The sequence below is a fragment of the Ciona robusta genome, chromosome 5 (genome assembly GCF_009617815.1).
Source record: "Ciona robusta chromosome 5, ASM961781v2".
In the NCBI taxonomy this organism is placed as follows: Eukaryota; Metazoa; Chordata; class Ascidiacea; order Phlebobranchia; family Cionidae; genus Ciona; species Ciona robusta.
In genome coordinates this window covers 3,485,531-3,502,040 of record NC_143239.1, presented here as the reverse complement: position 1 = coordinate 3,502,040, position 16,510 = coordinate 3,485,531, and the positions used below count along the sequence as shown (strand labels likewise).

At 33.2% G+C, this 16,510-nt stretch overlaps 1 protein-coding gene across 4 annotated transcripts; it reads right to left on the bottom strand.

Annotated features, from left to right (window-relative positions):
- Nucleotides 1-1,590: 1,590 nt before the first annotated feature.
- On the bottom strand, nucleotides 1,591-16,375 carry LOC149735664 (alpha-adducin-like). 4 transcript variants are annotated; one of them, XM_089879128.1, is made up of 18 exons: nucleotides 16,220-16,375; nucleotides 15,451-15,585; nucleotides 15,011-15,137; nucleotides 14,560-14,586; nucleotides 13,077-13,228; nucleotides 12,604-12,690; nucleotides 11,550-11,693; nucleotides 10,798-10,941; nucleotides 10,284-10,382; nucleotides 9,802-9,978; nucleotides 9,243-9,363; nucleotides 7,258-7,406; nucleotides 6,423-6,533; nucleotides 5,813-5,899; nucleotides 4,898-4,978; nucleotides 4,242-4,389; nucleotides 3,669-3,851; nucleotides 1,591-3,207 (listed from the first exon to the last, which is right to left on the bottom strand). In XM_089879128.1, exons 1-18 carry the CDS (start codon nucleotides 16,250-16,252, stop codon nucleotides 2,945-2,947), a joined length of 2,268 nt encoding a protein of 755 aa, XP_089735254.1. In that variant the 5' UTR covers nucleotides 16,253-16,375; the 3' UTR covers nucleotides 1,591-2,944. The 4 variants fall into 4 exon arrangements, with proteins under 4 accessions (XP_089735254.1, XP_089735257.1, XP_089735255.1 ...); XM_089879131.1 differs by lacking the exon at nucleotides 4,898-4,978; XM_089879129.1 differs by lacking the exon at nucleotides 14,560-14,586.
- Nucleotides 16,376-16,510: the final 135 nt, after the last annotated feature.

The window sequence follows — 16,510 nt, the reverse complement described above, 5'->3', positions numbered from 1 at the left end:
CTAATCTACTATAACAAAACCTAACAGCATTTGTCTGTCATTACTTCTTGACCAAGAACTTTCATTTCGAATTTGTTTTTGAAACCCAAACTGAACAAAGATTTTAACACTAAACAGCCTATATGAGAACTGCAAAACGAGAAACGACTGCTTTTTTATACAAATATACTTTTCTAAAACCGGTTAATTGACCTCCGATTTTTAAACCTTTACACGGAGACAAAGAATTCTAAAATACATTAACCTAGGTGATTCTGCGAAGTACAGTATCGGCAACACAAGACTCGAAACCGACCGGTCGTGTGTGTGTGTGCGCACAGGCTAGAAGATAAATGTAGTTGGCGACCAGAATACGTGTATGTGCATTTTAAACGGTGCGTGTTAAAATAACAAATACATGAAGATACGCCTTCTTTGTTACGGCGACACCTAACTGATGTTAATGTTATTTCTACATTATGACATTTTCTTAAAATCTAAACCGTTTAAAGCGAAATATTTTAGCGTTTTTAACGTATTTTCCTAAGTTTTAGTCTATTTTGTCACTTCTTTATGTCACATAATGATATTTAATACAAAATATTTACATGGTTTAAATAATCTCTTTGGTTTTAAACCTTTAAACGTTTATTCATAACAAGAGAGATGAGCTCTAGTGAACGGGCACGTTACATGATTTAAAAGAGAAAGTTTTATGTATCCTCTGATACAGAATATAAATAGAACCAACGCGGTCTAACAAGGCGTATATTTCAAAGAGTGTCCAATTTATGTTTGGGACATCAGTAGAAAGTATCAAAAACTAAATTTTGGTCTGTATACTATATACTAGATATATCTATAAACAAAAGTCTTTTGCATAATAAAATAAGACTGATGAATTGCCAGTTATAGTCTTCTATGTATTTAGATTTCTACGATTAAACCCCTTTTACAGACTGGTTCAGCATAATTAATTTGGTAAATGAACTAGAGCTTATTAAATACACAATGAAAATAATTTTCAAATTCTCTTATTATGTTGCAACTCGACGCCTAAAGTGACGTCACATAACCCAATCCCAATACTTAATTAATCAATGCCAACAGTGCGGATACGACTTATCTCATGAGAGACTTTTCCATGAAAACAAACCCCCCGTTGAACGAGGTTAATGATATCCCGTTCAGTCGATGACAGGCCCAAATCTATTCCCTTTTATCGCATGACGTCACACTGCTGTCACGTGATTCTGTCCGCTATATAATTCGCCTTTTCCCTAACACAATAACTAATAACGAGAAACCACTATCGGCACTGAGACCTCGAGGTCAGTCTAGGTTCATGGCGGGCTCTTCCGAGCCATTGCCCAGCCGTCAAGTAAGCTTTTGCCCGATACCGTATCGTGTACTTGTATACCAGAAAAAGGAATAAAACATAGCAAGATATCATGAACTGTTTGGTTTCTGGTTATAAAAGCAATTAGTACTACAGTAGATATAGCACCCCGCTGAAGCCTGTATATGAAGTCGGATCAGCACGGAGTCATATAATCCAACCAGCGATCCTGTATATTCAGTGGGGGCTATAATTAATAATCAAACACTCAATTGTCCGGTTGTTAAAGCAGCTTTAATCCATGAAAATGATGCCGAATTTATAACATGACAACAACACTCCATTGGTGTAGACAAAACTTACTACACAGTTTTTAAACTTAGCAAAACAAATTTCATTGTTGATGCTGGAGTTTTATCATCACCAGTTCTAAACTTTATGCGCTGATAGAAAATTTGTGTGGTGGTTAAAGAATTATTACATGGCAGCTTTATGTACAAAGCAGGTGGGAAAAAATACAAAGCACTAGAAAGCTTTTTGGGAGTACGTAAGCGTAAATAAAGTGCAGAATTTACATACAAGCTGAAAAGAAATGTTGTTAATTGTGGACTGGGGTTAGTTTCTTAAAACCTGACATATGTTGAAATATGAAGATTGGATTGAAACACAAAGGGGAACATGCATTGAAGAAAATAATGGAGTCGACATTGGGACACGGAAAAATAAAGGCTGTGTTGCTCGTGGCTTGTAGTGGGACTTTCACTGTCCAGAGGATCAAAACTACATGACAGTGATGCCTAATGTTAATTGGGACTACATGTTAAGCATTTGCACAGATGCACTAGCAGTATTCCATGGTCTTTTCACAGCATATTGGCTCTTATAAACATTATTTAAAACACGTCGTTCGGTGAAAAAATGTGAACTGAAACTTTGCAAACTTAAAAACCGGTGATTTACAAAATAAAATGCTTAAAATAATTACTCAAAATTTTGTACAATTTTTATGAAAATTTTTACATTAAAAATTCGTTTTAAAAAAAATTAAAACTCATGTTTAGTTACCAAAAACACATAAAACCTAGTTCATTTTTCTCAAACCTTCTCTGACAATACACAGTAAACATACAAACACGACATACAGAATTAATATATGAATCAGTAGCGGCACCAAGCGTGAGAGACTTTACATGAATAACGGAAGATCAGATAAAAAATCACGACAATCAAATTCAGTAACCCAACCCATAATGCTGTTTTTTTGAATTAGGTAGAAAAAGCACTAATTATTTACAGAGAGCAAAAATTAAGTATCAGAATTTGTACATGTGTGTATGACATTGGGAAACTGAAAACGCGTTTATAAAAGTGGACGCTTGCATTAGTTCGTATTAAAAAATTACTAAACAGCTCAACGACATTTGTTGCTGCGAAAAATCATGAACTCAACAAGCACTCAGCACCAGTGCAAAGCAAAATTACATTATATGACAATGCAAAACAATGTTGGTATTTCAGTCTAACTAAATTCAACCAGAATAAATTCAACGCTGATGATCAGGAAACAGTTTCGCAATAAAAATCAAACCAGAAGTAGAGATTCGCCTTTTTTTCCTTACTTCTCTCCTACTCTTTTTGCTTTTTTTTCTTCAAAAAACTGAGAGAGCTTCTCTTTTTCTTCTTCTCTCCTTTCTTGTGCGAACCACGACTGGGGGAGTCGTTATTCCGGTAAACCACATCTTCATCTGACCTTATAGCAGACTGGTTGGGTGAAGGGGAACTCCCTAAACTAGTACGGACTACGAGAGGGTCTTCAGGCACAGGGGGAACAGGGGAAGGGGTCTGACTTATAGATGGTGAATGGGGAACAAGCTCACTTGGGGTGGAACCTGTAGAAAAGTAATGTTGTTGGAGCTGAAAATTTAATTTAAATATAAAGTAAAGTTAAACAGTGTTTTAAGTTATCAAAGCACACTGACAACTTAACTTTTTAAAAAATACTCAAAAAGCCTGTGGACAAGTAAGTATGTTAAAGTAGTTAAGTAACTGATGTTTAATTTGAATGTAAAGTGAATTATTTTTATCAAAAGTTGTCAAAAAATACTAAATAAGAAATTTTCAAAAAATAGTTAAAATATGTTTCAAAAAATACTTATAAAATACTAACGAAGCAGTAAAGCATTGGGTATTGCAAACTTTGCGTATAAAGAACACAATACACAATTTACATTTAACCCTACAGAATTAAAAAGTGGCATTAACATTTTTTTTAGCTTTTAAGCTTTTAAAAAAATATTAAAAAGTAAAAATCTCAGAAAAAATCTATGTTTTAATCAATTAAAATCCTTACCTCTGGAGTCTGTTTCTTCAACCACAAGAGCAACAACCTCCTTTGTCGGGAGGACAATCACTTCTTCTTCTTTGGCTGATTCCTCTGGTGTTATTTTCACCTCTATTGGTGCATCTTGTACAGGAGCTTGGGCTTCAACCACCAGTTCAGGTGAGGCTGCTTCTTCCTCAACTGGATCTTTGCCTTTATTAATAATTAATAAATATTAATAATGTTAAATAGATACAGTTTATTAGACAAATGATATGTAATTAGGTGTTCGGTAAAATTTTTTATTTAGAAAAAATTTTAAAAGTATGAAGAAATTTATATATATATATTAAGTTTTTATGGAGCATATACTTTGTTTTTACTTTTTCTATGTAGCAATTGACTAGTGTTGGGCTATATTTCAAGTCCTGTGAATTGTGGTACACTGTAGGACTTCACCCATAAAAAGAATAGGAATATGTGCCAAAATTGACTGATTTTTGTACTACAGTCAATGTAATAGTAAACAAAAATAATCTACTGTACAACATTCATGTCACTAACATTTACTATGATAGTACAAAATATCAAATCCTGGTCTACCTTTTGAAACTTCCTGTTGATATTTCTGCAGATCCTCGGATGTTATTTCATTGAATGGGTTGGGAGGACCTGCAGGAGCAACAAGGACGACATCTTCCCCACGTTGTATGATGCCTTTGCTGGATGTCATTACTTTGTCCCCCTCGCCCTGTATGTATTGTATGTTGTAATTTTTTCCAAAATAAAGAAAGTTTTTTTTGTTTTATTGCTACAGTTATGATTTTATATTCTTGAAATAAAATAAGTTTTTTTTTGCTAGAGTTATGATTTTTCATTCTTGAATAAAAAATGTAAAGAATATATTTTTTGAATGGGTTACATTGTTTTAGCAATATTTAAACTGTTTCATTACGATTTAAAAAAAAATTATAACTTTTTAATTTAAAAAGCACACATCAGTTTTAAAGCTAGAAATCTTGGTAAAAATCTAATTAAGAACAAAACCTATTATTGTAGAAAAAAGAGAAAATTAATGAGTAAATAGAAAGAAAGAATAAGAGTAGAGTGATTTAAATGGGAAATGATGAAACAGAGACAAGTCAGTTGAGATCTTTGTTTCGTGAATAGAAAATAAATTATAGATTGGTGGGCATTGGGTGGTTCACGGGAGTTCATGAAATATTCATGTCTCATGAAGTGATCGTGAATATTATTACCTCACAATTATCGGATAAAGGATTAAGTAAAATGCCGGCGACGTCGTCAAAAGCACAGGAAAGGTAGGAATCAGTTTTTAGCTGGATAAAACATGTATGTTCTGTTGCTGCCAGGCATGTAGCCTGTTACACTTGTATTTTGGCTCTTTTAAAACGTCTGTTAGCAAAATTCTTGTCGAAAAAAGGTCTGTTAGCGAAATTCTTGCCGAAAAAAACTTCTGTTAGCAAAATTTTCGCCCAAAAAACGTTTGTTAGCAAAACTCTTGTCGAAAAAAAAGGTCTGTTAGCAAAATTCTTGCCAAAAATAATTCTGTTAGCAAAATTTTCGCCCAAAAAACGTTTGTTAGCAAAACTCTTGCCGAAAAAAACTTCTGTTAGCAAAATTCTTGCCGAAAAAAACTTCTGTTAGCAATATTTTCGCCCAAAAAACGTTTGTTAGCAAAACCCTTGCCGAAAAAAATGTCTGTTAACAAAATTCTTGCCGAAAAAAATTCTGTTTGGCAAAATTCTTGCCGGAAGAGCCAAAATACAAGCAAAAGGAGAATGTATTGTTGGAAAGTTATTTTTATTCGCTACATCCCTAATGTATTGCATAATTCAAGTTGCAACCGCATGTAACTCCCAACAGGCATAATATGCGTGCAATCTCTGCTGTTCATGGATATATTGAAGTGTGACTAGAAAGGTTAAGACAATACTTGAGATATAATAAACTTATGAACATTCTTTTAAATTCATAAATAAAAAATAGGTCTTGAGAAATCAGAATTAAGGACAAGGTAAAAAAAAGGAAAAGAAATGAAATTTATAAAAAACTATTTAAATATTCTTTAAACAAATAAAATCAAAATTTTACCCATAAAAGAAAACCCTCAAAAACACAGATTAATGTCAAATGTTAAACAAAGGTCTTACCACAGCACTACGCTCTGGAGAAACACTATGTAGCAACTGAGATTGTGGGCCTGGTTTGTTCACCTCCTTCCTACTTTGTCCACGAATCTAATACATTAAGTTTGGTTTGATATTAGCGTCATATAAGCTGAGTTGTATGCCTGAATGTCAGTTTAATATTACATGTATATGATGTATTGGATCGAGAGGTCTTGTTAATTGGTTTGGTGTGACCTTGAATGACTTTTAGTCTGTTTTCAATTAGCATGATATCATGCATTGGCATGATGTAATCAAATACTCTTTTAAAGGTAAATAAAACCACCTTGGATTTTAAAAACACAATAACTGAATTACAGATTGAAATTATGATAATACATTGCTAGGAAACATAACCCATACTGAGCAAAAACCATTTCCAAAGTTGCAAATGTGGTAACTCGTTGGCAGACAAGGATAATAATTTGTTTTTTGAATACATGTTATACATTTTAAGTGCAAAAACTCTGATAAAGAACAAAAACTATTTTAGTCATTCCACTACCATACAAACAATACACATGGTGCTGTCTTATTTTGCATGGATTTTCTCGGTGAAGAGAATCTCATGAAATATTCCAAACATACTCACACTTTTGCGAACATTAAGAACATCACGTGGGTTGGTATTGGTTGGTACAAACTGGTTTGGATTATTTATCTTTACGGATGTACTTGGTGCAGCTTCCTCCTTGCGCTTCCACTGTGGGGGGGAATTTGTAAAGTTTTTATTTGATATAAATAAAAAAATATGTGAAAAAATGTATCAAAAAGCTAAAAAAATGAAAAATATTCCTGAAAAGATGCTCTAAAATAAACAGAAAAAAAACTTAAAAAAACAAGATAAAAACTTTAAAGAAATTTTGAAAAAAGCTTAATAGCGCATTTTTTTTGTTTAGGTATTAGCAATTACATAGCTTGCAGAATATACCATACACCCGTCAAATGCTTTGTGTTCTAGTACTGATGGTCACTATATATACAACCTAACCACAATATAACATAATAAGAGCATGTATTAGCTTAGTGCAAATAATGAAAATGTAATAACTACATTAAAATAACAACCATTTAGACTGGGTTCGAGATTTCATGACAAAGCACTAAAACGATTTGAGATAAAACACAAAAGCCTAACCACAAATTTATCTATGACATTGGAATCTAACATGTACCTAAAAGTTGGACCTTAACGCCTACAAAACCAAAGGCTGGATTAGATTTAATACACCTTCGGAATTTGATGCACTGCAAAAATCCAGTCCAACAAATTAAATAATATAAAAGTCTAAGAGATATGTTTCGTCTAAATGGCATCGTCAGCTTTTTATTCAAACAGAGTTCTATTTTTTTAAACAATAGTCATCCTGCTTTATGATTACTAGATCCATGTGGAAATTCACAAAATTTATTACAGTTATATTCACCTTTGTTTTAGTTCTTGGACTAACATCCCCATTTTGTGAAGAAGTAGCAGACATGTCCTCGTCAGGTTTTTCTGTCACCCGTGTATATTGGTTGGGTGAGTTGACCCATCGTGACCCCTCCCCAGTTCTTCGTAACGATCCACGAGCATCTGAAAATAAACATTCAATTTTATATATAGATATTGTTTTTTAAACTGACAATTTTTTTTTTTTAAAAGGATTTCTAAAAGTGGTTTATAGGTTAAATAACCACTTTCAAGTTTTAGTAATTTTGAGCTTAAAAAAGTTCATTTTATGAAAGAAAAAACTAAAACTTGATTTATATAAAAGAGAAATTAAATTCACTTCAGTTTAAATGTCGCTCAAAAAGTTTTGTATTCATTCATTGAAATATTGAGTTTCCAGAATGCCAAATCCAGTCTTGGTCTTTATTCTCAGTATACTATGTATATAATGTATTCATTTACAACATGTGGTTTTAAGTCACCATTGTATTGAATTCATTGAATGGAATGTTCATTTAATACATTATTTAAAACTTGCTGGCAAATAAGATAGCTTACTGTTGACTGACATGGAAAATGCAAATCATTTACACCATGCAGATACATCATGTAGATATAATTAGCCACGCATATAGCGAGAACTGTATGCGTTTAAATACATAATTAGACGTGATAGTTTGGTTAGTTTAGGGATGTTGTATTTTGTATTAATAATAATGAAATTAAAAATTAGTCTCTACGGTCATAAAACGAATTCGAAAGTTTACAAAAGCGAAAAGAAACAACTATTGTTAAAACAAACTTATTAATAAAACAGAAAAAGAAATATTGTTTTGGATAAAAGGCGTGACCGTTACACATTATAATATAATTTGAAACGTACCTTCAACTGCATACACCAAAGAAAGCATGGATTTAAAAAAAACATTTTTACATCGTATATATATATATATAGTATATATATATATATAGTATATATATATATATATATAGTATATATATATATATAGGTAAATAGGTTTATAGATGGTATATTGTTAAAAAGAGATACTAAACTATTTTTTTTACTTGTCAATATTTCACAGAGGTAAGGTCCTATGGCAAGGCATGCCAGGGGACGTGGGCATTGTGACAGAGTTGGCACATTACCCCATTATAATATATATATATATAGATATAAATAGAATTGGTCAATTGTGTCAATATATAATGTATATATTTGATCAGATGTACACTGTTTTTTTTTAAAAAAACTGCCATCTGTTTATTATGCAAATAGCATGGTATTTATGTTATGCTGTTTCCTTTCAAGTCGAAAATTATGTATAAGTGAAATATTGGCACTGCTAAATGTCACAGCACAACAGAAATATGTTAGGAGAGTATCATGTTACATAGTGACATATTGAAAGCTTTTATTTGTACGTACTAAAACCCGACAATTTAAGACACTTGCAAACGAATATTGTGATGAAAATTATAGTAAATTATTTTTTATTATCAAATTAAGTAACTAAATCTATGGCATGATGACATACGCTTAGACAGTGTTGAAATTGTGCACTTAATTTGGCACTCAGAAACAACATAAATTTAGAATTTGCTCAAACAGTTTTTCACAGTAGTAACAATTGAGTAATTTAAATATAATTTTCTAATATTTTTTTTTCAATTACCAAAATAAAAACAAAACAATGTGTACAAACAATAATGCTAACATAATTTCCTGTAAAGTAGGGTGGAAAAAGAAGGGACACCATTTGGTACAAAACAAAGAAAATTCAAAGAATTATAAAACTCAAAAACTGTACACCCCTGACTCCCACAGACCGTTGTTAATTGTTTAAAACACGACCAGGATATTTAGATATTATGTACTAAAGGTGTCCCATCTTTCCCCACCCTCTTATTTTAATTTTACGCCTATACTGCACCAATATCTCTCTTATATCACTAAACGAGATGGAAAAACAATATTACCTTCAATATCCTCTGGAAGTATTGGTTGCTGCCCATAAGCTGGTAGTTCCACATCATATTTAACTCGTTGTTTTGGTTGGTAGATCACTGGGTTGCGATATTGGTAACCAGAACGATAACCCTTGAAAATATAATTTAAGAATAAAATTGAATATCAACTATTAATGTGTTTAAACATTAGGATTAAGGGTAACATTTCAACCTATGCAAGTTTTAGAAAATTAAAAAAAAACAGTGTATTTACCAATATACACTTCAGAATAGTAATGCAGAAGAATAAAAATTGCTAAGTTTTTACACAATTATTACATCAAATTTTTACTGAACGTGTAAAATAATTTACAAGACATACCATATCATCAGCATTTTATATATCAACATGTACTTCGGAATGGCATTACAGAAGTAAATAAATTACTACATTTATACAAATTATACAAAAAGATGTAGAAGACCTACCATGTCATCCAACATTTTACATATCAATAATATTAGCCTGTACCTCGAAATGGCATTACAAAAATATATAAATTACTGCAGTTATACAAATTATATTTACCATGTCATCCAGCATCCTCACAAGTCCTTCAAACATCATTTCCGGGGCCGTCCATGGTTTCTCTACGTTCACTCCTCCAGTGATGTCCTTATGCACCATGTCTGCTGTTCTTGCTTTTAAAGCAGCGCGATCTAACAGGATTAATTTTTCCGGTCTCATGCATGACATGGCCTTGATCTGAAAAGAACAGATCGTAGTTTAGTTTAAAAAACAGAGAAAAAAATATAAAACCTGCTCATATTTAAAAAAAAAACTTTTTTTAGAAATTTATTTATTTTAAGATGGTGTATTTTAGTTCAAATTAAACAGTTTTATGATAAAAAACTGTGTTAAATTTAACATTCATTTTTATAAAATGATATTATTTCAATTTTTTTTGTAAGAATGTGTATTTTGTTCATATTGAACAGTTTTATGATAAAAAATGTGTTATATTTACAAAAAAAGTATGTGCATTAATGCCTTATTATACTGCAACTTACCTGAGTACTGCAAGCCAGCATTGCATTGTTGAGATAAAAGAAAGCTTCTTCTACAGACTCCCCACAAGCAACCAGACCATGGTTACGTAGGAACATAACCTATCAATAGTAATTTACAAGCATTGTAAAATTAGCTTAACAAATGGGTACAAAGTACACTTGCCTAGGTTTCTAATTTAAAAGCTTTTTATAGGCATTTAGTATTCAAAAGCCAAGATATAGTGTAGTTGATGGATAGCTGTTATTGTATTATTAAATACATTATCCAAGTACAGTAATGCTCACCGTTGGGATTTTAGAAGTCAATTTAAATGGAGTTATCACTAATTACAAGTGTCTGCATATTCTGCAATAGTAATCATACATCCACATAATTATAATGTTAACAATAAAGATTAAATTGCTTTTGAAAGCCAGGCACACCAAGTTTTTCTGTTAGCATGTGAGGAGAACACACATTACGTAATGTTGGGCAAATATTGGCATAGGAAGTAGATAGGAAAGATTATAGCACCTTATTGTTGGGGCCAAGATGCTTCTGAATGCTTTTCTTTTCCTTGTTATCAACAAGAATGCCCTGGTAGTTGTGATAAGAGACCTCACCAATTACCATTGCTTCTTGTGATAGAGGCAGGAGCCCGCACTCCATGGCAGATATCTGTGATACAGAATAATGATGTTAAGTGGAAATTTTGTTTTTCGTAAATGAATGTAACTTGCTTTATCCTCGTGTGACCGGAAAAATACAGGCGTTGTTATAACCTGGGTGTTTTGTTTCATATAAACCGTGCCAGCTTACAAGTTAATAAGTATGTTACGGTGTGGGCGATTCTTTTTTTTGATTTTTTAATTTATGTTTATGTATGAGTGATAGTTTTGACAACCCATTAGTGAACTAGGTTAAAAACGGCCAATATTCTGGTCAATGGAAAATTTGAAGGGTGTCAGTAAAATGCCTCAGCTCAATTTACAATGGTGGTAAAGCTGCAGTATAATAGATCCACTCCTGTGGGAAACTAAAGACCACAACATTAGATGACGCAGTTGAGAGTTTTCAAATCAGACTGGAGACTGTTGCAGTGTTTCCAGTGAGTTTTTTCAACCCATTCAGTTTTCAACATCGCTGTTTTATTTATACTTTTTCTGAGAAAAATTGTTTCGGAAACACTGCAAAACCATTCAGAATTATTTTGAAAGGTAACACTGGCTGCATACACAGCTCTGTTTGGAAAACAACGGAACAAAAGGTCACAGGGGTCAACTTACCGCCACTATGTCACTGGTGTGGACATGTATGACGCAGTGTATGTCTGGGCGCGCGGCATGGATTGCTGAGTGTAATGTATATCCAGCCTGATTGAACCCCAGTGTTGTACTGCCTTGGTCCAGAACATCTCCTTGCATGTTGACCTGGGATGAAAGGAGCGTTTGGTGGAGTTTGCATTGTTAAGTGCCATTGTGGAAACGCAGTAGTTGGCGACTACTTTTTAAGACTGCCTTGTTGACATTTACCATTTCAAACAATTGCGCCGTTTCAACGCTCTAGACTATTGCATGAGCGTCACACAGTTTAAAATAAGATTGAAAAACGGGTGTTTAATTTGAAAAACACAATCATAATAGATGTAAATTCATAATTTAACCAATTTCAATGAATATAACCACATTACGGTTACTAAGCCGTTTAGTCAACGCTAGCAAAGTAATCATGAGGATTCTATTGTTCGTGTGGCAGGTTGTGTACCCTATGTACACACACGATCCTATACTAGGCAGGTGACGGACTGTACTTAAGAGGGCAGTGCAAGCAAAGGGAAACTGAAGGGTTCCAGTGTGTCTGGGTAGCTAGATGCTGTTTTTAATGTTAATTTATACTCAAAGCCAAATATTCAAGGTTTTGATATATAGTAGGTAAAAACATACAAAGGGAGGGGTCACACTTGGGTAGGTGACAAAGACTTCACGCCCCTATGTCACACTTTACATGGTTCATGTTACAATAATCAATGCTTTGTTTGGATCCAGCCACACGCCCACTGTTGTCAGTTATTTGAGCGGGAATTTTACATATTATTTGATGCCTTGATATCATGACAGATAGCAAAAATTGCTTCAATCTTGAACGATTTAACTGTAACTAATCCAGAGTAAATGAACAAGCCCTAAACAGCAAACAAATGTGTGCACAACGTCACACAGTTGACTTAACTAGGCCGCTATTAAAGAAATATGATCAATATATTTTTTGCTTAAAGTTAGTGAAATAATTAGATCACATCAACCACACATGGGATTTAATACGATGTGATTATACACTCACCTTCAGAAGTTTTGATGCAGATACTTCATGATATAGCAGGCCAAATGGGTTAATCAAAAAATGCTCTTGCTCAGAACCAGTGCGAAGCTAAACGCAAAAACAAATACGAATTTTATTACACATTAAACAAGGCTTGTGGTTTTTTAATAGTGTGTTTGTCACCTAGTACCAAAGGAGTATTTTCTTTAATATATGAAAAGGAAATGCATTTAAAAAACAACTAGTAACTGTTTTGTAAGAATATACCACAGCTTAGTTTACATAAAGGTGGTACTTGGTCATGTACTAACCTATACTACAATCAACTTAAAATTGGTTTAAACAAGCTTCAAAATCGCGTAAAAATACTTGTAAATGAAATGATAACCAAAAAGTACTATCTACAAAAGAATGTAGCCAATTTTGAGATGGGTAAAAAACTACAACAACAGCGAAAGTAAAAAAAAAAATCGAAAAAACGAGTCACCACTTACAGTGATATGGTTAAAGATGGTTTGGGACCAACCATACAAATCAACAAGTCTGTAGACTACTGAGAGTTTGCATCGGAGCAGCTTTTCACCCTTGTCATACAGTGAAGAGTCAGCTCCAGTGAGATCATTGATTGGAGAGACACAGCCAATTCCTGGTGGAAAAGTGAACTGTTTAGCATTGTGGGTGTAGCTGGTTAATTATTATCTCAATGTCTGGGTGGGTGTCATGTGTGTTATTAATACCTAATTCAAAGGTGCCTTATTTTGTTGATTTCTATGGTTACTTACAAATGTATGTTGTGTTATTGGTTAGGTAATGGTAAACTAAAACAGAGTGCAACTAATCAATGAAATGTCTGGTTTATCGCAGCATGTGATAAGAGTGTGTCAACGTTTCATGTCACAACTCATAACAAGCATGCCTGCTTAGTGCTTGTTATTAAAGAATATTATATTCCTATTGATGCATTGCCTATGGAAGCTAAAATACAGGTTGTTTTCTATTTTTTTTCAGTACCGCTACCAAATTATACTGTACCATATGTATTGCTATTTTCTATATTATGCAGTGCTAAAAATTTCAGATGCGAATTTTTGATCCCTATTTTTTTACATACATCAAATATACATTTACTTTACATTATTACAATTTACAACATTGACATTCAAACAAGAATCACCAGCAGCAATGCAAGCAATCATATATCAACCACCATTTAGTGCACTGCCCCTATCTGTGCAAGCGGGCTAATTAATTAGACAATTGATTTAAAGCAGTCTAAGGCACCGTATACTTTTATGAGCATCATGCGTGTAGCTTTGTAAATCATTTATGCTAGGGTAAAAAGCTCCTAGGTCATTAAGCAGTCTAAAGAAAGAAATACTAAAGGTTTCAATTGGTTACAATTGATCTGTGGTGGATTGCTGGGAAATTGATCAATGAGATAAATTTAAATTCAAAGGTTAAAGTTTGTCATTAATATTTATGCAAAACAATCTAATCCATTCGTTTCAGTCTTATATATATTGGTACTGTGGGGTAAGATGGGACACTTTTAGCACCTAATATACATATGTTCTAATCGTGTTTTACAATTAACAATGGTCTATGGGAGTTGTGAGGATAACGTTTTATAATTCTTTGAATGTTCTTTGTTTACTACCAAATAGGAAGAAAAAATAGAACGAAAAGGTTTCCTATCTTCCCCTTCCTAATATTATTTCTTTAAACAGCAGGCCAATTTAAATAAAATGAACTAAATCCAAACATTAAATTGTGTTGACATTGTGATTGAAAATACAGGTTCCTTAACAAAATAAACATTCCCTAAGCACTTAATAGCTTACAGAACAAAAACAATAGAGATTAATGCAAGCATGCTTTGTTGGTCTGAAAACATAACAATAGAGATGGAATTACAGTAGGTCACTGAGAATTAAAAGTTAATTGTTTGCATGGGCGTTTGTAGGCTGATAAGGTTACCTGTTTTCAGTCCAATTAATCCGTCTCCTAAACAGTAAGCACAAAAACACATAATGTGAGACACGTGTTAAGCTCAGGTTTCAAAATGTAATGTCTTTGCATATACTTGGAACAGCAGTATTGATATATAGAGTGACTGGCTCATATTTGACTGCTGCTGTGATTGATTCATTCACTAAAACTAGATCCTGAGCAACAAACCCTAGGGAACATAACTCACTGTTGTAGCATGCTAAAACTTGAAGTAAAGTCAATGTGAATGTGCTACTTGCAGAGTATTCAGAACAAACATAGTGTTTGCTCTTCAGCGTATTATTTCGACCCACCGCCTTTTTCAAACCTTTCGGCTCACGAATAGATCAATATTCAATCAAAGGTGTGTTTTAAAGCGGTGCCCACTTTCATAGTGCACTCATGGCAGTTCGTATGTAAAGTTTCACCCCCTAAATACCTGATGCTTGTCCCACACGGCCAGCAGGAGAGAAAAAGTTGGCAATCTCCTTGGCAATGACATGACCACCACCGTTTCCTGACCTGAGTAAATCAGTCACAGCACTTTCCAATTCTTCCTTGAAATACTGAAATGTAAATTTAAAGCTTTATTTGCAGTGGTATATAAATAGCTATTGTTTTGGAAAGCAAAATTTTAACTACATTTTTTTAAATATGGGGTGGCAAAAAAAATATTGCAGTGGCAGAAATAATGACATATTTAAACATAGAAATTTATAATTTTATGATATTGACTACGGAAAGTTTAAAAATCCAAACTGCTTACAACAATTTGACTTTTCATTAGCAATCTGCAAATATGTAGCCCATCTGCAGTGCATGTTGCAGCACTTGAATTATTTATTTAACAAATTCAACAACAATATCCTTCTAACTTACTGGGCTTGTAAGGATGTTAGAAACCCTTTTCTTCTGCCCAAGAGAGCTCACATCATTTTCAATGTTAATTGGCCTCCTGCCAGGGTGAATACCCATCAACAAAGCTGTTTTTTCATCCATGCCTTCGTAATTCATCTGAGATGGAAAAAACATTAGTTTTATGTAGGTGTATGTGTCCTTGGGCAGGACACTAAACGACAATTGCCCAAACCCAGTGGTCACTTATGGGTTGTCAAAATGATCCGCCACCCCAGAAAAATCCTCCCCAAAAACATACTCACAAAGTAACGAACTTGGTAACTCGTAAGCTGGCATGAAGTGTATGAATCAGAATGTAATAACAACTGTCCTTTTTCGGACACACGAGGACAAAGCAAGTTACAATCATTCAGTTTTTGGCATATTGTTTATATGGATAAAATGAATAAAAAGTATATATCTATATTTACTTAAAGTAATACAACAGCTTTCAAAATGTGGTTATACACCATGGGTGTTATTACATCGCACTTAATGGTTTTTAAGTCCTGTATTGAAAGTTAAATTGTCACACATTAAGATATTTGTGTACAAGTTATAAATTGTAGGCCCTATGTATATATGTATTACTGTCAGTATCCATGCATTAAAACAATCAAAGTTTTACTAAATTATTAAAAATTAAGGTGACATAAGAGAAATTTGTTGACAAAATATTTAGTCTTAAAAAGTGACAACGTTTTACACGAAACTTTTCCATGTTTGTTACAGATTTGGAAAATATATGTACCGTTTCTGAATTTGCGTTAGATTCGGGCTTCATGCTAACAGTTGTAATTTGTTTATTCCATTAAGCGGCTTGTCAACAGAGTTTACTGAAAGCCTAACACTGAAAATACAAAAATAGCTGAGGTAGTTGGTAAATCCGATTTGGGTCACATTCACCGTAAGGCGGGAAGTAACAAAACACGGTTGGCGAATAAACATTGCACACGGCAAAACTGAATTTGTAAAACAAATGGCTGCAGAGATATGCGTTACTGCTAAACTTCTGTATCTAATATGCTTGGCTACACAAACC